General features: G+C 38.7%; 1 protein-coding gene across 1 annotated transcript in view; it reads right to left on the minus strand.

Moving 5' to 3' along the window:
* Positions 1–4,881: 4,881 nt before the first annotated feature.
* Positions 4,882–26,781, minus strand: part of VSTM2A (V-set and transmembrane domain containing 2A) — a 210,955-nt gene continuing 189,055 nt past the window's right edge. The window contains exon 5 of the mRNA XM_049893245.1: positions 4,882–5,001. Coding sequence (XP_049749202.1) covers positions 4,991–5,001 — 11 coding nt within the window. The 3' untranslated portion in view covers positions 4,882–4,990. The remainder of the gene's footprint in view (positions 5,002–26,781) is intronic.

A 26,781-nucleotide genomic window follows, 5' to 3' on the forward strand; every position in this document is an offset into this window, starting at 1 on the left:
CCACTCTGACTGGTGGGCCATAGTGACATTTTGAGTCTCTTGGAATTAGTGTCATTTCAGAGCCAGTGTCCAGTAATTCCCAAAAAGCCTGATTATTTTCTTTTCCCCAATGAACAGGCACTCTCATAAAAGGCCTTAGATTCCTTTGGTAAGGTTGGAAAAAAGATTAACATTATAAATTTTTGGAAGTGCAGTGGGGACCTTCCTCAAGGGGATCTTGCCTCCCCTTCATTCAAGGGGTTGTGGGTCTGTAAACTTTCTCAAATTTGGGAATTGACTGAGGGGCCATGACTCTTTATTCTGGCAATTTGGCTGAAAGACTGAATGAAGAATCTGTCCTTAATGGGCCCATATCAATAAACTCAGACTTCTCCAACTTTATGTTTCTTGCACCATTATCCCACACACTTAATAGCCATTTCCACACATATTCCCTAGGCTTCTGTTTGTGCATGTTAAAAAAGCCAAGCAGTTCTTTTGGAGTGTAATGTACCTCCTCATGTGTCAGACTTTGTACTTCACCTTTTGGGCCTCTCTGGGACTTAAGTTATAGGTCTAGATGTGAAAATGGTTGGTGGGGATATGTTCTGAGAACATTCAGAAATGTCTTGTAAGGCATCTGCTTCAGGAGATGCCCCAGGCAATGATTCAGATGCCTCCCCAGGTGATGACTTGGACAAAGGACCTTTAGACACAGCTTGGTTAATCTTATCAGGTGGGGGTGGAGGGGCTAATGGTTTTACTGGGGAGGGTGGCTTAGCAGACAAAGATGAAGTAATCTCTTCAGACGGGAGTGAGAAGCCTGGTTCTGTTGGCAGGAGTGATTCAATGGAATTTAGGGGCTGTGTCCCCAGCTTCATGATTATCTGCCCATATGTCCCCATCCCAAGTTTTGGCATCCCATTTCTTCCCAATCAATGCTCTCACTTTAACTTCAGACACACCATTCTAAGTTGGGAATTCAACTGGCATTGTAATTCAGCCGCTCTTAGATAAGGCTCTGGGTTTGGTTTTTGGCAACATCAGCTCTGTTATTAAAATAAGTAAGGCTTTCTTTCAGGGCACAGGTGGCAACTTTGAGGTCATTTATGTGGTGATTGAGCTGTGACTCTGAAGCCCTGAGTTCATCTCTTTCTTTCACCACTTTGTCTAGGGAAAGTAGGACCAACCAACTAGGTTCCTTACACTTTTTATTCTGACAAAATTGTAGAAAGGTATCAGACACATGATCACCTAGAGCCTCGCCTCTCACCAATATCTGATCTATTGGTGGTGATATTTTGCTTACACCATGGATTAGCAGTACCCTTTTTACTATTGGAAGCAAAGTCATCAACATCTTTAAGACTGACCAGGCTTGAGAACCAATTTAGAAAACTCAACCTTATAATTTTGTCTCTCTAGAACCACTGTTTGTATCAAATGTCTCAGGCTAGGTTAGAGAAGCAAAACCAGTAAAGCATATATAAAGCAAAAGGAAGAAACGATGAAGCAAAAGAACTGAAGATTTCAAAGGGCTGCTCGAGAAGACAAAGTATTATAACGACATGTGCAAAGAGTTGGACATAGAAAACCAAATGCTCAGCACTTCTCAAGGTGAAAGAACTGAAGGAAAAATTCAAGCCTTGAGTTGCAATAGTGAAGGATTCTATGGGGAAAATATTAAACATGCAGGAAGCATCAAAAGAAGATGGAAGGAATACACAGAGTCATTGTACCAAAAAGAATCGGTCACCGTTCATCCATTTCAATAGGTAACATATGATCAGGAACCAATGGTGCTTAAGGAAGAAGTCCAAGCTGCACTGAAGGCATTGGTGAAAAACAGGGCTCCAGGAATTGATGGAATATCAATTGAGTTGTTTCAACAAATGGATACAGTGTTGGAAGCACTTACTTGTCTACGCCAAAAAATTTGGAAGACGCTACCTGGCCAACTGACTGGAAGAGATCCATATTTATGACTATTCCCAAGAATGGTGATCCAACCAAATGCAGAAATTATCAAACAATATCATTAATATCACACATAAGTAAAATTTTGCAGAAGATCATTCAAAAACAACTGCAGCAGTATATCAACAGGGAACTGCCAGAAATTCAGGCTGGATTCGAAAGAGGCCATGAAACCAGGAATATCATTGCTGATGTCAGATGGATCCTGGCTGAAAGCAGAGAATACCAGAAAGACGTTTACCTGTGTTTTATTGACTATGCAAAGGCATTCGACTATGTGGATCCTAACAAATTATGAACAGCATTGTGAAGAATGGGAATTCCAGAACACTTAATTGTGCTCATGAGGAACTTGTTCAAGAGGCAGTTGTTTGAACAGAATAAGCAGATACTGCATGGTTTAAAGTCAGGAAAGGTATGTGTCAGGGTTGTATCCTTTCACCATACTTCTTCAATCTCTACGCTGAGCAAATAATCCAAGAAGCTGGACTGTATGAAGAAAAACGGGGCATCCAGATTGAAGGAAGACTCATTAACAACCTGCATTATGCAGATAACACAAACTTGCTTGCTGAAAGTGAAGAGGACTTGAAGGACTTAATGATGAAGATCAAAGACCACAGCCTTCAATGGATTATACTTCACATAAAGAAAACAAAAATCCTCACAACTGGGCCAATAAGCAACATCACAATAAACAGAAAAAAATTGAAGTTGTCAGGGATTTCATTTTACTTGGATCCACAATCAATGCCCATGGAAGCAGCAGTCAAGAAAGCAAAAGACACATCGCATTGGGCAAATCTGCTGTGAAGGACCTCTTTAAAGTGTTGAAAAGCAAAGATGTCACCATGAAGACTAGGGTACACCTGCTCAAGCCATGGTATTTTCATTCACATCACATGCATGTGAAAGCTGGACAATGAAAAGGAACACCAAAGAAGAAGTGACACCTTTTAAATGTGATTTTGACAAAGAATATTGAATACTATTTTATGGACTGCCAAAAGAACGAAAAAATCTGTCTTGGACGAAGTACAACCAGAATGCTCCTTAGAAGCATGGATGGCAAGACTATGTCTTTCATACGTTGGACATATCATCAGGAAGGATCAGTCCTTGGACGAGGACATCACGCTTAGTAAAGTACAGGCTCAGCAAAAAAAGAGGAAGATCCTCAATGAGATGGATTGACACAGTCACTGCAACGATGGGCTCAAGCATAACAATGATTGTGAGTCTGGCACAGGACCGGGCAGTGTTTCATTTTGTAGTACCTGTGCCACTATGGGTCAGAACTGACTCATAACAACAAATAAAGAGAGATATATTTATCTCAAGGAAATGGCTCACGTGATTGTAGAGGCTGGCAAGTCCCAAATCCATGGGTCAGGTGTCAGGCTGGAGTCATCTCCTGAGTCATGCAGCTCATGTAGCTGTCAGATGTGCAAACTAAAATTAGGTTATGCTAAAGAATATGGTTTTATTAGTCCTCATTTTGCTTGCACAGATGTTCCAAGAAGCATGTAACTTTAATGGATAAATAATTCTCAGAAAATGCCTCCTGGTCCCCTCAAAAAATGTTTTTACAACCTTGCACTTTTCCATGGCTATGTTTCAACTGACGTTAAATGTCAACCAATTATATTTTATACCGTTAAGTTTCTCATACTTGTGGTTTTTGATTTATAACCACTGGAACAGCTCTTTGGAACACTTTGCAATTACACATTGTGTTGCCCAATTTGTGAGTTGCATTTTCTCTCAAAAAAACCTCTTTTGCTTCACTTTAACAGAGTTGAGGTTTGACTCTTTGACACCAAGAAGTTATACATAAGGATCACCTGGGGACCTTGTTAAAATGTAGATTCTGATTCATTATATCTGGGATGTAAATGCAAATTCTCCGAAGGGAACTTGTTAGAAACAAATTCTTAGCAGGGGTTCATGTTGGAATGAACTGGTTTGAAGCTCTGGTTTAGAGACATGGCAAATGGATTCAGAATCGCATGTATATTTGATGAGAGTTCCAGAAGAAGAGAATAGAAGGAATTATGAAGAAACAATGTTTTAAAAGATAACTTTTCAGAATGAAAACAGATTTGAGTCTGCAGATCAACAGAGCAGACTAAACTCTCTAAGCTAAAAAAAAAAAAAACCCATTGCTGTCAAGTCGATTCTGACTCATAGCGACCCTATAGGACAGAGTAGAACTGCCCCCATAGGGTTTCCAAGGAGCAGCTGGTGGATTTGAACTGCTGACCTTTTGGTTAATAGCCAAGCTCTTAACCACTGCGCCACAAACCCACACTGAGACCCATTATAATAAGGTGCTGAACAGCAAGGATATAAAGAAAATCTGAAGTCCGTCCACGAAGAAAAGACTGACTTTACAAAGGGATGAACATTGCACTGACAACAACATTGTTAGCTGCCATTGAGTTGGCTCCAACTCATGGTGACCCGGTGAACAACAGAATGTAACGCTGCCCTGTCCTGAGCCATCTTCATTATTGTTGCTATGCTCAAGTCCATTTTTACGGCCATTGTATATTTTGAGTGTCTTCCAACCTACGGGGCTCATCTTCCAGCACTGTATCAGATAATATTCTGTTGTGATCCATAGAGTTTTCATTGGCCAGTTTTCAGAAGTAGGTCACTAGGCTGTTCTTTCTAGTCTGTCCTAGTCTGGAAGCTCTGCGGAAACCTATGCACCATGGGTGACCCTGCTGGTATTTAAAATACTGGTGGCATAGCTTCCAGCATCATTGCAATATGCAAGTCACCACAATATGACAAACTGACAGACGGTGGTGGACGGTAACAATAAAACCCCAAAACCGAACCTGTAGTTGTAGAGTTGATTATGACTCATGGCAACCCCACGTGTTACCGAGCAGAACTGCTTTATAGGGTTTTCTTGGCTGTAATTTTTACAGAAGCTGATTGCCAGGCCTTTCATCTGCATTGCTGCTGAGAAGGTTCAAACCATCAATCTTTAAGTCTGGAGTTGAATGCAAACCACTTGCACCACCTAGAGACATCCTGCAGAGCAAAAATAGGTGTCAGTAAATAGGGATAATATTCATGGTGCTGATATAGTTGATATAACCTGTTTGCTGGACAAGCCCAACTTAATGATGCAATCACTGCAAATTTACTTCTCTCTCAATCTCCTGTTAAAATATTTCCAGCATAACAAATTACTTTCCTCTCTCCAGATGAACGGGCCAGTGATGTTTCTTAATAAAAAGTTGTATGGGCACTTTTAGACACTAAACACATTTTCAACCCAGTACCTAATCTGCACTGCCCATCTCGTAGTTAAAACTCGCCATTTCATTCAAAGTTACACCACTATTATCCCCACTCCCAGCTGAGGTTCTAGGGAGAGGTGTGTAAAAGGAACAGGGAAATTTTTACTGGACTTGTTTGAAGCTGGCTGTGCATTTCCTGGGTCTGAGCAGAGTTTTTAAGCTGACTCTGACTTGCACAGACCTGACTCATATGACTTTGTTATTTGGACAACTTCCCCTACTGATGTTTCTTTCCCTGTAGCTCCCTTTACCCTCTGTCCTCTGGTCTCCAACAATCCAGAGGTCCACCTTCAGCTTCTGGCTGCTGAGACCCCACTGCTTTTCCAGGAGGCCCTACCCGACGAGGCCTCAGAGGACTTCAGCCAGGTCTTTCGTGGTGTCGCCCACCTTTGGGCCATGGGTAATGGTTATGCTTCCCTTTGCCTGGACAAAGTCTGAGAGTGGTGGTTGCACCTAATATAGTCACCTCCCCCTCAACTTTTCCATCAACAGCTGACCTGCTTATCTTGAGCCCTTCAGATTTCACAGGCAGGATTCAGAAGCCAACCCACTGGGTCCACCACATTTCACAGCCCTTGTACTGAGCTCTTCAAGTCATCCAATCAGAGCTCAGTATGAGGAGCTGGGACCGCTTTTCCCGTAATTGTCCTTGATGGGGTTGGCACACCAAGCACAGCACCCTCTGAAGATATCACTCCTTTCCACTGCTCCTCACCTAATTCTAAAAAGGTTTAAATATCATCCAACCATTTCTGAGCTATTTCCTTTGAAACTATACATTAGAGAGGGTTGTTTGTCTTATAATTACTTTCTACCTTGGTGTCTTTATCAAATTTGCTTAATGAACATCCTATTACCATTCAAGAGTAAGGGCAAAATACATACATTTTTCAGATATAAAAGGAATACAAGAGTTGACAACCTTCAGATTCTGCTTAAAAATATCAAGAGATGTATTTCAACAACAACAAAAAAGAACCTAGAAGAAAGATGTGGATATGAGTGTGGAAATTAATAAACTATGGGTATAAGTTTAATTAGATATTACATTTATTTTCATTTTTTTGTTTTCTCAAAGTTATACAGGCATGTTATTTAAAGAATCAAATAGTTCTACAGGTTTATTTATTTACTTATTTTTGACCCAACTCTTTTCTCCCTGTCTGCCCTGCGGGCACTTTCTTAGTAATCTTATCTGGTACCCTTGTTTTTAAAAAATCAAATATACACTATGAACTCACAAATTGAAATTTTTAGCTGTGACCACCCCCTGGAACTCTGACATGTGTATCCAGCTGTCCTTCTGACAACTACACTTACATGTCTAACACACATCTCAAACTTAGGAAGTTCATGATTGAACTCTTGATTTTCCTTTCCAAATGTATGTCTCCCCTAGTGTTCCTCAGATCTGTAAAGACAACTGTAATCTACTGGGTGGTCAGACTCACAATGAAAATCTGCTCTGTGTGTGTGTGTGCAAATCCTACACCAAATCTTATTGGCTAGATCTTTGACATATCCCCAGAGTTCCACCATTTCCATCCCTGTCTCACAGGTCTCCTTCTACTCTCTTGTTTTCTCATTCTGTTCCAGTCACACCGGCCTCCCTGCTTTTCCTTGAGCATTCCCTGTTCTCTCCCACTCACCACCTTGGCGTTTGCTGTTGCCTCTGCTTGACACATCTATCCATGCAGTTAGCCTCATGATTTGCTCTGCACGGATCAAAATCGGTAATGCTCTTCCTTACCTCTACATAACAAAGAACACTTCATCTGACACGGGTCACTCTTTTCCTGTGCCTACTTCATGTATACTCAATACCTATCACCACCTGACTGTCTCTATCCATATATATCTATATCTACACCTGTATCCATATCATCTGCACTTATATCTATGTTTATTTAAGATATGCACACACATACATATATTCATATATTTATGCAAATACAGACTTTTTCATTTGTTTTTGCTTACAAATTTATAAAATGTCTTCTCTCACGTGAATATTCCATGACAGCAAAGACTTTGCTCTATTTCACTGTGCCTAGAATAGTGCCTGGCAAGTAATAGAGGTTCAATACATTTGTTTTTTAAATTTTTTGGTGAGGTATAAAATAAATCCAATATAGTGCACAAATAAGGAAGACAGAAGAAGTATTGATGCCTTTGAATCGTGGTGTCAGTGTAGAGTATTGAATGTACCATGGACTGCCAAAAGAATGAACAAATCTGTTCTGGAAGAAGTACAACCAGAATGCTCCTTAGAAGCAAGGATGGCGAGACTATATCTTACATACTTTGGACATGTCAGAAGAATCAGTCCCTGAAAAAGGACGTCATGCTTGGTAAAGTACCGGGTCAACGAAAAAGAGGAAGAACCTCAATGAGATGGGTTGACATAGTGGCTGCAACAATGGGCTCAAACATAACAACAATTGTGGGCATGGCACAGGACTGGGCAGTGTTTCATTCTGTTATACTTGGGGTCACTATGAGTCAGAACCAACTCGATGGCACCTAACAACAACAGCGCACAAACCTTAAGTGTATGGCTTGGGAAATTTTTACGTATGTATATACCCATGTAACCACCACCAGAGCAGGATAGAGAGCATTTTCATCTCACCAGAAGGTTCTCTTGCACCCCTTTCCAGGTAATACTGCCTGCAGGAGGCAACCGTTGACCTAACTTCTGTCACCACATACCAGTGTGCCTGTTCTTGAACTGCACGTGAATGGAAACTTACAGTTTGTACTCCTTTGTGTCTGACATCTGCTCAGTATTTTCTTTGTGAGATTTACCCATTGTCTTGCTGTATCACTAGTTGTAGTTCATTCTTTTTTTTGCTGGAAAATATTCTACAGTATGAATAATCCATGATACATTTGAAATCTTTTCAGCTTGATGGGAATCTGGGTTGTTTCCAGTTCTTCTCAACTATGAATAAACCTGCCCTGAGTGTTCTTGAACATGTCTTTTGCTGGATGTATGCACTCATTTCTCTTAGGTGTGTGTCTAGGAGGGAATTTCAGTGTCATGGGATAGCCAGATGTTTGCTTTAGTAAACACTGCCAGTTTTCCAAAGTGGTTGTACCAGTTTACACTACCACCAACAATAAACCAAAAAAACCAAACCCACTGCCGTCAAATCAATTCCAACTCATAGCAACCCTATAGGACAGAGTAGAGCTGCCCCATAGAGTTTCCAAGGAGTGCCTGGAGGATTTGAGCTGCCGACCTTTTGGTTAGCAGCTGTAGCACTTAACCACTACGCCACCAGGGTTTCCCCGCCAGCAATAACTGTTGGTTATTTCCCCCTCATTTTTCTACCCTGGCTCTATCAGGAAAGGGGAAGTGCTTGTCTGGTTGGAGGCCATCACTATAACATTCTAGGAACTAAACCATTTTGCATCCAGACCAAATGTGAACTAGCATCATCAAAACTGATAATTCCCTTACTATAGATGCCTGCTCATCTCAAGAGGGCCATAGCCTAGATGACCCTGTCTCCTATTTTTCAACAAAATTCCCAACTGAATTCAGTCAAGATCTATTATCCCAAAATCAAGGCAGCTTTCAGCTATTGATAGACTTACCTGTGAGTCGTGGAAACTCCTGTTGGAAGAGTTTGATCATCAGAGCACACAGCTGTATAAATGGGGAGTCTAGAGCATCTCCCCTATGAAATATTTGCATTTCCCACCTACCAGGTATTGGATCATCAAGACTTCTCAGCAGTTGCCCTGCCACATAAGCCATATTACCAAGTATTGTAGAGCCCCTCCTGGGAAAGACTTTCAGGCCCAGAAAGTTTACTGCACTCTTGCCTCATGGTTGCTGCTGGCAGAGAGAATCCAGAGAGATGGCAACTTGTACCTGCAGCAGTGCCTGAATAAAAGCCAGTCCCACCTACTCAGTGGATGCCATTGAAGTTATGAAATGCGGTGGTGGTGGTAGTGGTGGGGGAAGGATTATCTACTAAAATAGCTAGTCATATTCTATGTGGAAACTTCCCACTCAAGTGCTGTGATTACAGTTAATACACACCCACAGCTCCTCTCAACCTTGTACCTTACCAGCAAAGGGCGCTGCCAATATGCTGTTCCTACAGTGTTCACGTTCTGCTTAAAATCAGATCCAAGGTCTGAAATGGATATGGCTCCCACTCTTGATTCTGGAGGCATACTGCAAAGATATGCAAAGGAGAACCACAGTCTTACAGGACCAGCAAGGAAAGAGCAGGCAGAAAACACAAAGAAAGACACGAGCAAAGATAGGGGACTAGCTCTGCTGTGGCGCCTCAGTGGTCTTGCACATCTCCACTCAGGTCACACGGAAGGCCTACCCACAGCTGGATCTAAGTCTTGGCAAACATCCTGTGGTCTCAATAGGACATAGAAAGATGAGCAGCCTCAGGTGGAGCTGTCAAAAGCTGTTGCTTATCTGCTTCCCTATCTTGCAGGAGGCTCCCATGAGGCTGTTTCTCATCTGCATCCCTGGTTGCAGGAAAGCATGAACTTTCCCCTTCATGCCACTTTGGGTACAGCTGCAGCCAATAAAACCTCTTGACTGCAGGTTACAGTTGGTGTTATGGTTGAATTGTGCTCCCCCAAAATATATGCTAAACTCCTGGCCCTTGTACCTATGAATGTGATCCTATTCGGGTTTTAGGGTTTTTCCTTGTGTTATGTTAATGTAGCCATACCAGTGTAGGGTGGACCCTAAACCTAATCATTTTTGAGCTATAAAAAGACCATAAAAGACACAAAGGCACGTGCAGGGGAAAGGCAGATTCCAAGAAACACCAAGGAATACCAAGGAAAGTCAAGGATTGCTGGCAGATGCCAGGAACTAAGAGAGGCTTGCAGAAGGAACTGACACAGCTAAGATCCTGATTTGGACTTTTAGCCTCCAGAGCTGTGAGAAGATAAATTTCTGTTCTTTAAAGACACCTACCTGTGGTATTCTGTTACAGCTTGTCATCTGGATCCTCTGGTTCTGTGTTTTCCTGTGGGGTCAGGAACTTGGGGAACTGACACCAGGTTGACCTTGCTTTTGCCATAAATAATAATCTCTGAGTCCATTTAGACGTGTTGGCTCCTTATTGGCAGAATCTATGGAAGTGTGGCAAGCTCACCTCACAGGTGCAGTGGGGATACTTATGGTTCTGTTAGCTTCACACCACTGGGTAAGGACTGGTTGTGTCCTTGGCAGTAACATGGTTCAGTGGAAGAAGTATGATCTCCAGAAGCAGAGATAAAGTTCTGGTAACTCGAGGGCCAACTTAACTCTCTTGTTTGCTAAATGGAGATTGTGATACTCATCGTTCAGGGTGGTTGTGAGAACGGAATGCGATACTAGATTGATTGTGCTTAGGATAAATTTAGAAATGAACAGTTCCAGTTGTGGAATTGGGGAGTTGAATGGTGGGAGGCTGTTTTGGGACAATTTTCCTAAAAAGGAAGTACAATTAAAGTGAACCTTGAATACATATTCTAATTTCATTTACTAACATCTGTAGGACGTTTATAGCATTTTTATACTATACATTTTTTTGCTACTAAATAAGTGAAAAATACTCAGCTGTTGTTTAATTTGCATTTTTGGTTACTATTAAGAATGTGTATTTTCTTATTTTTGTTTGCTATTTGTAAACTTCTATTCAATTTTATGTGAAATATTTTTATCTTTTCCCAAATATCCTATGCGGTGTTAATGTATAAAGATCCAATGAAAATGCAAAGTTAAATAAACTTAAATAATATGAATATCTCTCAATATTTAAAAAAAAACTTTTCTAATCTGTTGTTTGTTTTTCTTTTCCCTCCGTAAGTTGTAAATATTTTATAATCAAATGTGTTTGTTTATCCCTTTGTGGTTTCTTCTATTGTTTCAAAGCTGAGATTGCTCTAATGATATGGACCTGATAAATATTCTATCATATTGCTTCTAGATTTTTCTCTTTAGATCTTTAAAGTTTTAATTTTTGTTTGACCGAGAAGTTACTTTGGACTTACTTTAAATATTTTTACACAATTGCTGGGCACTAAAACTATTATCTTATTACATGATATTTCAATATATACTAGTTCTTGACATTCAATTGACCAAATGATAGATTTTAATGTGCAATTGTACTATTTATAACCTCTCCATTTCTGTTTCCACTGCCAAATGATCAATTTAAAAAATTAAGTGCATTGCTTTTTATCCCAATTGTAAAAATGATCAATCCTCATTTACAGAATGTGTACAAAATACAGGAAAGACAAAAGAGAAAAAACATCACCCATAATCTAAAATATAACCCTTTGTTAGCATTTTGTTATTGTTCATTTCAATTTTTATTTAAGTTCTACCATCTATAAAATTGGGGTAATACTAGTACCTATTCATAGAGTTGTTAGGGTTAAACAAAATTAAGTGTCTAAAACCGTGAACATAGTGCTCAACGCATAGTATTTAATAAATGTTAATTATTATTATAGTTGCACAGTTGTACAGTTTTGTATCTGCTTATTTCACTTAACATGATACTGTGTACTTTTTTCTGCTTGGATATGAATATTTTTGAATGAAGAATTTTAGGCACAATTTTAAGTAGATGCATAATATTCCATTGTGTGTGTGTGTGTATAATATATATGATTTAATCTATCATTTTCCTGTTATACATTTAGCTTTTCTCTAGTCGTTTGTTTTATGTTGAAAGCTTTCTATATTTTGAAACTGAGTGCTTAGTAAAGAAATCTAGAACTGAAGTTCCCTGATCAGTGATTATGAATAATAAGAAATTCATATATGTATAATATGAATAATATGAAGGAATGCCTGGTGGCATAGTGGTTAAGTGCTACGGCTGCTAACCAAAGGGACGGCAGTTCGAATCCGCCAGGTGCTCTTTGGACGATCTATGGGGCAGTTCTACTCTACCCTATAGGGTTGCTATGAGTCGGAATCGGCTCAATGGCACTGGGTTTGGTTTTTTTGGATAATATGAAAGCATATATATTCTTTCAAAAGATTCATTCTAATTTGTACTTCAGTTCAAAAATTTTGAGTGATTTCTTCACTTTGGTTTGTCCATACAGTATCTTATTCTTGATTTTACTAATTTGTACTTCTTTCTTTGTTACTATTATATGAGATTAAACATTTTTCCATATGTTTGTTTACTATGTCATATTCTTATAAGGGTCAAATAATGTTCTGTTCAATTTTCTTTTATAACTTTTTGTATTGTCTTTATATTTTCTTCATTATTAAAGAGTTATTGGAGAAATTTGGTAATAACTGAAATGTTTAAAGAAGCAAAAGTAAATATAACATACTTTCCAATAATAATTATAGTTAACATGTTGGCATTTTTTTCCAAGTGTTTTATTCATACTTTTCTCACATAACTGAGATTTTATTATTTTTACACATTTTTGTTCCATATTATGTCAGACACTTACCTCATTTCATAAGTATTATATGCAAAGTTCATTATTAGCCACAAAATATTTTGTCTCATAGATGAACTATAATTAATTTAACTATTATTCAGATTTAGATATTTAATTTCCCACAATTTTTGCTTTTGTAAATGACAATATGAGCAACTTTTCAATATGATTCACAATTCTAATAATTTCCACTGGGCAATACATTTAAATGTGGAATTACATGGTCAAAAAGTTATGAATATTTTTAAGGCCTTTGAGATACAAGAGAAGTTGCTTTGAAGGACTTTGTGACAGTTATTTATTGTGTTTGATCATTGGTGGTCAATTTTCAACTGGAGTCTCAAGTCTTTTAATTCTGAAAAGAAAAGGTGGCACCGATTTATTGATTTAAAATTAGACATTTCAAACACTAAAATACTAAAATTCTAGATATCGAAAAACGAGGAAACACAGAGATCTAGGAACAGAGTACATGAATTGCACTTTACCCAGTGGGGTGCTAATCCGTGTTTAACAGCTGGCTCTCAGGGCAAGGCAAATATGCATTATATATGGACATAATTTATCACAGATTTTACTGATATATAGGGTGTGCAATGTTAGATTTACAAATAATAATAAAATGTACAATATTATCTATTGTGAATTCCAAATAGTCAGTAGTCAGTTCTCACACAATGCTTTCACTGATGTCTGCCAAACTCTTCTACATGTAGACAACCTATGGTTGCACTTGATGAATGAGTGTAGTTCCAATGAATTTTTGTTGATATTTTCATTCCTATTAACAAGATAGACAAACACGAAACAACAAAAATGTACACTGGAACTTTACTCCTTTATTAAAAAAAAAATATTTGCTGAATTAGATAATGGTTTTAAAATATTGGAAGAATATTTCTTTAGATTTTTTTGTTCTCTTACAGTATAGCAGCTACAGTTATGACATATTTTAAGTTTAATCTTCATTATTAACATTTTGTCAACAAATGTATTAAGCTTACCAGAAAACCAAACCAAACCCACTGCCGTCGAGTCAATTCCGACTCATAGTGACCCTAAAGGACAGAGTAGAGCTGCCCCGTAGAGTTTCCAAGGAGCATCTGGCGGATTTGAACTGCCGACCTTTTGGTTAACAGCCATAGCACTTAGCCACTACACCACCAGGGTTTCCTTTGTTAAGCTTAGTCAATAAAAATCAAACTAACTGCAATAAATCAAGCTCTAATTTGAAGCATTTGCCAATTTCCGTGCTGTGAATACCCACCATGGCCGATTTAGACTACTAATGTGACATCAATGAGTGAGAATTTGGGAAATAATGAATGCATAATAGTGTACTGTATTTTCACCATACAAATACAACAGACTTAAACAACTTCAAAAGTATATCCATAGTAAAATGTTGTGACGTCATTAGGAAGTCATGTGTTTTGAGGGTTTATTATCTTTTTTAAAAATGAAAAATAAGCCTAAGTTTATACAGTTCAATTTTTAATAATGACTCTGTTTTTTCTAAGTGACTCACAACATTATTGATAATGTTAACAATTGACTCTCGTGCACCTTATCAGGTGGCTCCAGCCCACCACTGCTTAATCCCAAGTGCAAGGAAAAATTTATCTGTGCATAGTTAAATAAAAAGTATAAAAGTCTTACCATAAAAAATAGTGGCACTTCATTTCACCTTTTCCCACTATTCACACCTGCTCCCAAAGGGCAATCGGCCTCAACTCCACTAGCTGATTTTCCAAATTTTAAAATGCTGTCTTATTGTTTTACTTGATTAATCAGTATTAGGCATAGTGCATTAACTTCTTGCATTGCTCTCCTACAATCCACATCACCTAACATAGTTATATTATACTTTTTTTTGTTACGTCAGTAGTCACTATTTACAATATTATGAAAAGGTACGTTTGACTCACACGGTTAGGTGTTCCTCCTTTCTTATAAAACTTAATATGTTCCTGGTATTAATACCCCCTGAATTATAATAAAATAAAATAAATTTATTTTATTTTTATGTAATTTTCTCCAACATATTCCATTATCTCTACTATTCCAAGCATATTAATCTTATTTAAAAAAAAATAATAAGATGCAACTAAAAAATATAAATTCTATTTTTTTCTGTAGACTTATGTATTTGTTTTCTATTGCTGCAGAACAAATCACAAATTTAGCAGCTTAAGATAACATCCATTTATTATTTCACAGTTTCCGTAGGTCAGGACGGCAGGTGTGGTTTAACTGGTATCTTAGGACAGAAGCCCTGGTAGTGCAGTGGGTAGAGTGCCCACTTGCTAAATGAAAGGTTGATGGTTCAAACCTATCAGCCACTCTGCAGGAGAAAGATGTGGCAGTCTGCTTCCCTAAAGGTTACTGCCTTGGAAACACCATGGCGGAAGTTCTACTCTGTCCTATAGGATCGCTATGAGTTGGAATCGACCGGGCAGTGGGTTTTGGTTTACCTAGAATGTCACAAGGCTGTAATCAAGCTGTTGGCTGGACTATGTTTCTTTCTAGAGCTTGGAATTCTCTTCCAAGCTCATGGCTGGCATAATTTCAGTTTCACGTGTGTGTGTGTGTTCACTATGATTTTTCTCTTCGCGGTATCTTCTTTGCTGTTAAAAACATATATTTTTGTTCTAGTGAAAGTTTCCTTTATAATGCATTTAATTTCCTCCCCACCCGCAGCCCGCCCCCCTTAACATTTTACTATCTCATCTAGCAGGAACCCTGGGTGCACAATCTTTAAGCAATCACCTGCTAAAGGAATGGTCTGTGGGTTGAAACCACCAGTGACTAAAAAAAAAAAAAAAAAAAAAAACATGGGAGAAAAGACCTGGTGATCTGTTCCCATAAAGATTACAGTGTAAGAAATCCTATGGGCAGTTCTGCTCTGTCATATAGGATCTCTATGAATTGGAGTTGGCTTGGCAGCACTGAACGACGTCTCATCTATCGGTTTTTAAAAGTATTGTTTGATTCCCACTTGCTACCTATATAACAATTAATGATCTTACTCTACTTTCCCCGTTCTCCTCCCAATTTTATCTGCATTCTTACACATATAATATATATGTACTATACTGGGAAAGATGAGAATTCTTCTACCGCTGAGGGCAGTGGTGGAATTCTCGCCTTCCTTGGGGAGACCTGGGTTTGATTCCCGGCGGGAGCACCTCATATGCCACCACTACCCCTCTGTCACTGGAGGCTTAGTGTTGCTATGATGCCAAACAAGTTTGAAAGGAGCTTTCAGTCAAAGTTGGACAATGAAGAAAGGCCTGGAGCTCCACTTCCAAAAATCAGCCAATGAAAACCGTGAATCACAACAGTTGGACACCCACCCAATTATGGGGATGATGCAGAACTGGGCATTTCATTTAGTTGTGCGTGGGGATCCCGTGACTTGGGAGCAACTTGATGGCAGCCAGTGACAACAACAATTCTTCTACCTAGGGTTGTTAGTGTCTCTTCCCGTTTTGTTCTTTCCCTTCACTGTCATGTTTCCTAGAGGCATCACCTCTTCTCTATGTAGCGATTCTCATCCAGAAGTACTACTTCTCTTCAGCTGTCTTCTGGTTCCACCCACTGTCAAGTCTGTCTTTTTTTCTGTAGCTAGTACCTTGATCTACCAAGTCCTGGCCAGGGTTCAGCATTTCAGCATTTAATGTAGGACTTTCTCTCTTTGGGTTGACTTTCTCTTTCTGGGGTGATTTTTTTTTTTCCCCTGCTTTTCTAAGTCTTCCATAAGGAGTCCTGGTGGTCTAAGTGCTGAGCAATGGTTAAGCACTTGGCTGCTAACGTAAAGATTGACTGTTCGAACCAACCCAGCAGCTACATAGACGGAAGTTATGGCGATCTGCTTCCATAAAGATTACAGTTAAGAAAATCCTATCGGGCAGTTGTACTCTATAACATGGGGTCGCCATGAGTTGAAATCAACTGGACAGCACCTAACACCGAATTCTCCATGCTTTTCTATTCTACAAAATCTCTTAAGTCACCCTTTCTTTGCTCTTCACCCTCACAGGCTTGCTGGCAGTAGAAGGTCTGTTGGAGTGTGGAATTTGATTTAAAGTTTACACTAATCTCTATTCCAGTAATGCTGAATGTGTGGCTCCTGTGTGATTTTAATTGCTTATGGGTGGGAAGATTTGAAATCAGGCAGCTGCCATTTTCCTTCAGATTCAGAAGTTGAATAAATATTTTATTACTTTGTGAATAATGTCCTCTCCACTAATTTCTTTGTGCTCACATTCTGGGACAACTATTATTTACATTGGACTTTCTATATTAGCCCTGATTTTCTTTTCTTTGCTAATTTTAGTCCCGTTGTTTTGTTCCGCGTCCTGCTAATTCTAATTCCTTAGACTTCATTTTCAAACTTCTATTGAATTTCTTATTTACTTACTATATTTTTAATTTTAAAGAGCTTTGTCTTATTTTCCTTTCCTTTGATCATAGAATATGGTTCTTCTTTCCTGTTTATAATCAACTTTTTATCTCCCTGAAGTTAATTATGTAATTTTTGACTTTTTTTCTGTGATCCCTGACCTGTCTCTATTTTTTCTGTTTTAGTATCTAACCATCTAATCCTAATCTAAGACACGATCATTTCTTGCCTGGATTATGGCAACAGCCTTGTATCAATCAAGGTCCACCTTGGGACAATTTTAACTACTGTAGGTATTTCAAATAGAGGAAATTTTATTCAAAGAACTGCTTACACACTGACGGAAAAGCTGAGAAGGCAAATAGAGTTGTGAGGAAACAGCATTAGAGTTGGAGATACAATTGGATGGCGTGAGATTTCCAGGCTTTGAAAGCCAGTGTTGCACATACAGCAGAACCTAGAATCACAGGGGCTGCATCGTGGGACCTGACACTACAGAGAAATTGCTGCCTAAAAAAGAGACAGAGAGAGAGAAAGCCCTAGTTTCTCCCCTCAGCCTGTCCTGTCCTCTCCTCTTTCTAGAAACCTTTTCTGGCTAAACTATGGAAAGTAGCCAGAAATAATCCCAACCATTCTCTGCTTTGTTCTGAATCATAAGGAAATACAAATCCCAGCATGCCCAGTTCTTCCTCTTATGCTACAGAACAGAGCAGAGATGGCCAGGGAATGGATCTGGGAGAAGAGCCTTCGGCACACATCAGCAAGAATTATCCTTCAAAAATGCAAGTCCAAGTCTCTCTGTCCTCTACTCAAAACTCTCAAATGGCCTCCCATCTGCTTCAGAGGGAAGTCAAAGTGCTTATCAGCCACCAAAGGGCCACACTTGGTCTGGGTCCCAGTGCCTCTCTGACCCCACCTCCTACGACTCTACCTCTTACTTTCTTCTTGCCATACTGGCCTTCTGACTGCTTCTTGAACATTATCATATAAAAGAGAAACTCCTCCCACCGTGGAACTGTTTATCCCATTACTCTGCTTTATTTCTCTCTATAACACTCACACCAACTGCCATTTTACATATTTGTTGGTTCATTTATTTTTTGCATTCTCTCACAAGAATTTAAGTCAATAAAAGCAGGGATTTTGTCTTATTACTTTATCTATAGCAACTAGAACAGAGTTTAGAATATAGTAGGCAATCATTTAATACATGTTAGATGAATAAGCTCATTACATAATTATTCACTGATCAACGAAATGAATCAATGGCTCACTTTAGAATGTTTAAGTTGTGGTGGGTCTTTGGGGTTTGCTCAATTTTCAGTGCCTGGACGTATTTTTCTCTGGGGACTGGTTAGTATCTTCAGAGAAGAAGCTTCCAATCTTCTGACTAGAGTGAGGAGGGGTGGAGATGGACAGGAAAAGGGCAGGGTGGAGGGTATTCCAGCTGGTTGAGGGTTCTACTGTTTCATTATGAACTTTCACTAATTCTTTTCATTTCCATTGGTTTGGAGCATTTCCAGGTTCAATTTCTCAGAAAGTAAACTTCACTGCATGGGAAGGTGGCAGAACCTGGCTTTGTGTCCAGACTATTTGCAGGACCCCTCTTTGCCAGTCCATTCCTCACCACCCGTTTTGTGACACCTGGTGCACAACAGGCACTGCCTCTCTCAGGGTTTCCATGGGGGAACGTGGCTGTGTTCTTTTCCATAGCCCCCTCTGTAGGTACTTAGTTGTGAACCATTCCTTGGTCCCTTGGTCAGTTATCACACCCCCAACCATGTCTGGTTTTCAGATATTAATTGAAATATCTTACTGTCATTCTCCTTTCCCATACTCTTTGTCCTGTGGATTAGTGTCTCGTAAAAATTTTTTTTATTGTTTTAGCGGAGTTGTGGGAAGGAGAAAAAGCATAGGTGGGCTGCCACTCTAACCAAAATTCTCCTGATTTTTTTTCTTTTTTCTTATCACAAAGGCCCAGAACTGATTTGAGTAGAAATACGTACATTCACAATCAAATTTTATTTTAGTTTATCTTTACATTTTTGTTGTTTAGCAATTAGTGTAACCTCCAAATCCTCAATGAAAGGCACAAGACAAAACAAAACAAACAAATGCACAAATACAGAGGAAAACTGAAAAGTCACGTGACTGGTAGAGGTGGGAGCTGTCTGTTATGGGGCAGGAGCTCCCCAGTGTTCTTCAGACCTGATCTTGTATGTGAAAAATCCAGGGAAGAAGGCAGACACCAGCAGGATACATATATTGTACAGGGAACCTTTTCCCTGCACTGGCTCTCCCACACTCACAAAAGCAGGGGTGGGATGGATATGCTGATTCTATTTTTTACAAATTGCTATAATTTATTGGAATGGAGTCCTAGAGGTTATCTTTCCCTGGGATTACTCCAAAGGATTCAGTTCCAAAAAACAGTCAGCAAAAATGATGACCCTTTCCCCCAAAACAGTTCTACTGGAAGATGAAAACCTCTCAATATGCAGATATAAGGGAGAAAGAGACAGAGAGAGAGCAAGCAATTAACCAAACAAACACTATAAACTATTTGCCCAAAAAGCCGCTTCAATCATTTGTGAGGTGACTATGAAAAGATACCTTTGATTTTTTATTTCTGATATGTCTTGCACAAGTTAGGAGACAGTAGAGTAATTTATGGGGCTACTGTCATTGTTCCAAGCTTTTCTGCAATTACCACCAAAGTACACAGAAAAGGCAGCTCTAAAAAAAACATGCAAGTCACAAAATAATCCAATTATTCTGAGACAATTACTGTTAATAGTTTCTTCTGTTTTTTCTCTCTTTTGCTCTTGCTTTCTTACATTTATGCTTCACACACACATAGAGACATCCCCCATAAGCTTTGTTGTCTCCCCGGAATCTAGAACAGTGCCTTCCCCAACACCAGGTTTGGGCTAGCGGAGAGGTGTGAGAAGCAGGGTCTTTAGCACCAGCCACGTGCTCTGCCTGGAACCGTCTATTGCAGATGACCAAGTGGTCCTCACGCTCAGCACATTTTACAAATCTCACTTCCTACCTCTCCTCTGCTGAGTTTCCCACTGAAGGCTCTGGTAGGCTGCTGGCATGACTGGTTAAGCCCATCAGGAATTTTCTCAAAACGTTGAACCTCAAAAGAAAAGGAAGAGATTTTCTCCTTCTCTCCTTTTCTCCCAAGAAGTCTTTTGGCCCTTATACAAATCTGCTCGTGCCCTCCTCATTATTTTCCATGTACAATTCGTTGACTTGGATTATATTCTTCAAGTTGTGAAATCACTGTTGCTATACTTTTCCAAGTTATTCCTCCACCATTAACATAAACTCACTGCCCCTCTCCTTATAACTTTAGAGCTGTGATGCTTGGTATCTTCCTAGATAGTTTTGAGCTATTCATTTCTTAGCCTGTGCCAAGCCACACACACACAAAAATTATATTCCAGTCTTCTTCTAAAATGATAGTACCTGAATTACATCTACATAATAAAATGACAAATGCATTTGGCTCTTCCTTTTGCAATTTAATGTCTTATGCATCACAAATACCGGTGGTTTTTCACTTTCCTCTTGCACAAAAGTAATATCAATCACACTGCTTTTAGTATCTTGTGTATCAATCTGATTTTTGTAAAACCATCAATGTATATGGAATATTTTCCTATATAAACAAACATTGCTCTATAGCATAGTTTTTTATGTCATATATTATGTTCTATGGATATTTTATGAATACATTATTTACATAGTTTATTTGCACCATATCCAATTTTTGGAACACAGCTTTTTTTTTTAAAAAAAGATAAATAGTATTGCTATGACCAGTCTTCTATAAATATCTTTAAAAATATCTCTAATTATTTTCTTTATAAAAAATTCCTAAAAGTGAAATTGCTGGGTCAGAACATATGTTTCATTTTTGGTGTCAATTATCAGATTGACTTCCAGAAAGACTGCAACGATTTATAAATTGGAGAGATAATTTGCTCTTTAGGAAACTGATATACTATAGTCCAGAGCCCAGTGCCGTCGAGTCAATTCTGACTTATACTGTAGTTTAATTACGTCCCATGAGGGCTGATAAAAGACTAGTATCTTCTCCAAAATGGATAGGGTTATGAAAGTACCACCAATATGGCCTATCTTTAGCATACATTGGAAACCCTGGTGGCGTAGTGGTTAAGTGCTACTGCTGCTAACCAAAGGGTCGGCAGTTCAAATCTGCCAGGTGCTCCTTGGAAACTCTATGGGGCAGTTCTACTCTGTCCTATAGGGTCGTTATGAGTCAGAATTGACTCAACGGCACTGGGTTTGGGTTTGGTTTGGTTTTAGCATACATTGGGGAGGGGTGCTTTTGGGGCTATTTGTTGGCTATGGATGCTGGTCAAAATAAACTAGTGTCTCTGGTGTCAAGAGGTATGGGAATATGTTGGGAAGCAGAGACCAATTCCTGAAAAAAGGTAAATAAAAAGTAGATATGGTCATTGTAGTAGACAGTGGGGCCAGAGTAGTTATCGGAATGACCTGACCTGCAGAGATCTCTGGATCTCTATTTGCCATGCCATCCCAGATTAAAATTTATTACATATTAATGATTTGACTGTAGTTTTCTTAATTATTATATCGTTAGCAGACGGAGAGTATCCAGTAACTCAGACACCATGAGTGTTGCTTGGCCAGAATGCTTTCTCCCCTTGATAAAATGTTCTTGGCTCATCTCCTTAATATGATCAAAAGAGCGTAAATATTCCAATATCTCTTCCTTTTTATCTTGCCTAATTCTGCTTACATTTTACTGGTCAAGCATGGCTTCCTAAATTCACTAATTTGTAGATTCCATTTTTATTAATATACAAAATGCTTCCAAACACATAAAATCACATAATTGTTCCTATACTCCAATTTTTTGTAGCTTAATTTTACTTTTTAATTCACTTGAGAATGCATTTGGAGTGAGTTTATTTTTTTTTCTAATTACTTAATCAATAATCCAATTACCATTTATTAAATGATTTCTATTTTCCCTATTGATCTGCAATGTCACCTCTATCGTATTCCAAGTTATTATGTCCTTAGATACATTTCTGTATTTTCTCTTCAGTTTTATTGATGTGTTCTCCTATTTCGTGTCACAGTGGTTAAGTACTTGGCTGCTAACAGAAAGGTTGGCAGGCCAAACCCACCCAGTGGCTCCATGGGAGAAAGAGCTGGCCATCTGCTCCCATAAAGATTACAGCCTAGAAAACCCTATGAGGAAGTTCTATTCTGTTACTTGGGGTAGCTTTAAGTAGAAAATTGACTCTATGGCACCTAACAACAATAACCACTTGCCATTTTGATAGCTGTACTACACTGTTAAATTTGTTCTAACTGTACAGCATATTTTAATGTCTGGCGATGAAAATGACCTTCAATATGCTTTTTTTTTTGTTCAGTGGTAAGAAAGTTGGATACTGTTTTCTGCATGTTCTTTGAAGTGACCCTTAGCATCATTTTGTTGAGTTATGAAATGTGTTCCTTGAATATTTTGTGTATAACTACTTGAAATTTAAAAATGAGCTTTGGAAAAATTGATTTCTTTACAATATGGCATTCTCATTCTCTTTCCCACCTTTTTCCTCAACACTCCCAATAGTATGTCACTCAAGTTATATGATTTTTTGAAGTATTCCCTAGTCATTTTTTGTTGTTTTCTTCATTGAACTCCTGAATATTTCTTCTTCAGTTTATTTCTGAATATTTTATTTCAATATTTAAAACTGATATCTATTAAGAATTGAGTACTTTACTGTGTACCAGGCAATGTCCCAAACCCCTTGCCTATATAATTTATTTTTCTCAAGTAACTTCTAATGTAAGTATTGCCATTATTCCTCTTTTGCAGATAAGGAAACTGAAACCTAAGTATGTTTAATAATTTGCTCAAATATATACAATGTCACCTTTTATTTACTATATCAGGGAGTCGTTTAATTGTTTACAATGAAAGATGCCTTGGCCTGTGTTCTGAGATTTCGAGTTAGGAGATCTTGGTAGAGCTTCAGGCCTGCATCTCACCTCTGTCAGGTGTGGGTGACGTGTGGTCTTCACTCTGAGGAGCCTGCACTGAGCTATGGGGTGTGTGAATGGCGTCTTCTCCCCTTCTATTTTCTTGATGGCTATTTTGCTGGAGTAGTAACAGGGAAGCAACAGATGCCTGAGCATGTTACATCTTGCCACTACATGAACCATCACATTAGGTTTAAATATTTTCACTTCATGCTTTTAGGATAGAGAGATAGATAATCATAGCACCTAGCAAACTGCCTCAAAAATTATTCAATAAGTGAGTCACCTGGAAATATTGCCATGCATTTATACTTACACTGGTGGGGCATTTTGCCTCAATAATATTAACCAAGAGTAGCAACAGTGGGTAAAGAAGTGCAAATATTTATATTGTCAAAGTTTTTATCTCTTGTCTCTGTTTCTTGATATTCATCATAGACAGAAAAGTTGATAAAAATGTGAATTCTGATACCCTATAGAATAATGAACTTTTTCTAAGTATTCTTAAGATCAGATCATCTTGAAATCTGCTTGATTGCTTAAAGTAATGAAGGAAGTGGTGTCCACAAAGTAATTTTATAAAGCAATTCATGAAATTTTCAAATACAAATTTAAAAAAGAGGTATATAATCTAAAATGTGTGTTTTAAAATGGCACCTAAGGTTCAATTCTTGAGGTCAGTTCCTTTAAATACATAAGCACTAGGAAAGACCAAAATTAGCCACACTAAAAATTCAGAGACCATAGAAACCTAGTCAGAACTTGTAATTTTCTTAACTGCATAAAAAAAAAAAAACTAAACCTGTTGCCATCGAGTTGATTCCAACCCACAGTGACCCTATCAATTTCTTTAGGTCTTATATAAAAATTGATTGAAGAAAGCCTTCTTAGGTTTTGTCTCATGAAGTAGAATACCACCCTGTACTCAGTTAAGAAAAACATCAGGTGATATGAAGAAGGGATACAGTTGGGATAACTGATTACCTATGCGAGGAAAAAATAATGAGTTTCAGTTTTGTTTGACATCGTATACTAAAACGTATTTCCGTTAGATTAAAGAGTTAAATGCAATAAATGTAAGCCTTAAAGAATTTGCAGAAATCTTGGAGATCTTTGAGAAAAGAGTTAACACCATTTCCCAATGGTTTGGATGTGAGATAAGAAATGGTTTGAGGCTATTACTGAGGTTTTTGACCTGAACGACTGATAAGATGGAGTTGCCATTAATTGAGAAGTAGTCAGCGTACTTGGTTAACCATTTGGAGAGACAAAAATTAAGTTTCATTTCTACCTGACGTTATACACCAAAATATATTCTGAATGGATTGAATACATAAAAGTAGAAAAAGAAAAATCCTTTACAGAACTTAAAGAAAATATAAGTAACCTTTTATAGATCTTGGATGTAAAAAAGGACTGAGGAATGACCTTTGGACTTAGCAACGTGGAGGTCCTCAGTGCAGCGGTGAGGACAAAAACCCGACTGGAGTAGGCTTTGGAGAGAATGGGAGGAGAGAAGTATGTATAGCAAGCATATAGTGCAGACAGCTGTCAGAGTAGAGTGCTACTGAGAAGTCAGGCAGCAGTTGGAGGGCAAAGTGGAGTCAAAGAAAGATTATTGTTATTATTTTAAGATGAGAGAAGTAACAAAATGTAAGATGATGGGAGTGACTCAGCAGAGGGAAAATTACTGATGCAAATGAGAGAGAGAGAGAGAGAAAATGAGATCTGGAGACTGAGTTGAAGTGGTGGCCTCCATGTTTCATCCTTAGTAGCAGCATAGAAGCAGGGTCTCGGCAGCACAGATTCGGGTCTGCAGATGAACGTGAGGAAGGGAGTTGTGGACGTTCTCCCCTGATTGCTTCTATTTTCTCAGTGGAATGGAAGTCAGGCGATCAGCTGAGAGGGAAGATGGGGAGAAGGCGTGGAATGTATGAAGAGAAAGGAAATATGAATAGTCAACAAGGAGAGTATGTGGTTGAAGGAAGTTCTTTCTGCATTAAGGACTCACATGAGGCTAGTGGTCGTGAATACCAATTGTACGATGATAAGCTTCTCTTCATCTGTGTCCAGCTGTATGGCTTCAAGTGCTTTATCAAAGTAAGGATGCAGTTAAAATATGTGTACATGCATAAAGGGGCTACCTCTTCCCTCCCACCTCTCACCCATTTTTCCTATCCATTTTTTCGCAGTTTTATTTTAAAAGAGGTCCTGTAACTGAGCTGGCACTTACTCCTCTCCAAGGGTTGAAATGAATTGGAAAGTGGAAGAGTGGAAATGGGAGTGGGGAACTTGGACAAGTTAAAAAAAGAATCTGTCCCTGTCACAAATAATGGAATGAAAGAAACTTCAAAAGTGTCAGAAATCATTAAAAAATATATGAAATGTGCTAAACCTGTTGGCTATAAATTTTAAGGTGAGGATATCATTATTTGAACTTGATCAAAAACTGAATGGGCCTCTTATCAAGTCACCACCAACACAATACAATGAACATGTCTTAGGTGAATAATATTTAAGCAAATTCACACAATCGCTAACTTCTCAGTACGTAAATTCAACTTGAGTCCACAATTGGGGCTATAAAATACTGTCAGATTAGCATATTAAGAGCTTATTGATAAATTCCTTACTCACCATATAAAATTTCCAGTCTTTGCCCTCATTTTATGTTTTTTTTTTAAAAAAAATAAGCTTGATTCATTAAACATTCTGAATAACCAAACAAATCTAAATCGTTCTGCTTGAGCAAATATCTCAACTGGTTAGGAAAGCTAACTGCTATACCAGATAGGCCCCCAAATGTATAATGGCTCAAAGGCAATAGTATTCTATTTTAAGGACATCGTTTTTTAAGGAGGGGGTGGAGCCCTGGTGGCACGGTGGTTAAGAGCTGGCTGCTAACCAAAAGGTCAGCAGTTCAAATCCACCACCCACTCCTAGGAAACCCTATGGGGCAGTTCTCTTCTGTGCTGAAGGGTTGCTATGAGTTGGAATCAGGTTTGGTTTGGTTTTGGTTTAAGCAGGGGATATCGGCTCAACAGCAATGGGTTTGGTTTTTGGTTAAAGAGGGAGTAAAGGAACTCTGGTGGTGCAATGGTTAAAGCACTCAGATGCTAACCAAAAGGCTGGTGGTTTGAACCCACCAGCTACTTAGTCACTATGAAGCAGAGTTGACTGAATGACAGTGGGTAAGGAGGGGCTAGGAGTTCCAGGGCATTGCAAACATTCAAGTGCTTGGCTACTAACTGAAAGGTTGGGGGTTTGAATACAACCAGAGGTGCCTCAGAAGAAGTCCTGGTGATTTACTTCTGGAAAGTCACAGCCATTGAAAACCCTATGGTGGAGGGGAGATGAGAGGGTGGAGGGGGTTAGACGCTGGTGAAAATGACACGAAAAGAGAGTGGAGGGAGAGAGCAGACTGTCTCATTAGGGGGAGAGTAATTGGAAGTGTGTAGCAAGGTGTATATGGGTTTTTGTGTGAGAGACTGACTTGATTTGTAAACTTTCACTTAAAGCACAATAAAAATTATTAAAAAAAAAAAACCCTATGGAACACAATTCTACTCTAAAACACATGGCGGCACCATGAGT

The sequence above is a fragment of the Elephas maximus genome, chromosome 8 (assembly GCF_024166365.1).
Source record: "Elephas maximus indicus isolate mEleMax1 chromosome 8, mEleMax1 primary haplotype, whole genome shotgun sequence".
In the NCBI taxonomy this organism is placed as follows: domain Eukaryota; kingdom Metazoa; phylum Chordata; class Mammalia; order Proboscidea; family Elephantidae; genus Elephas; species Elephas maximus.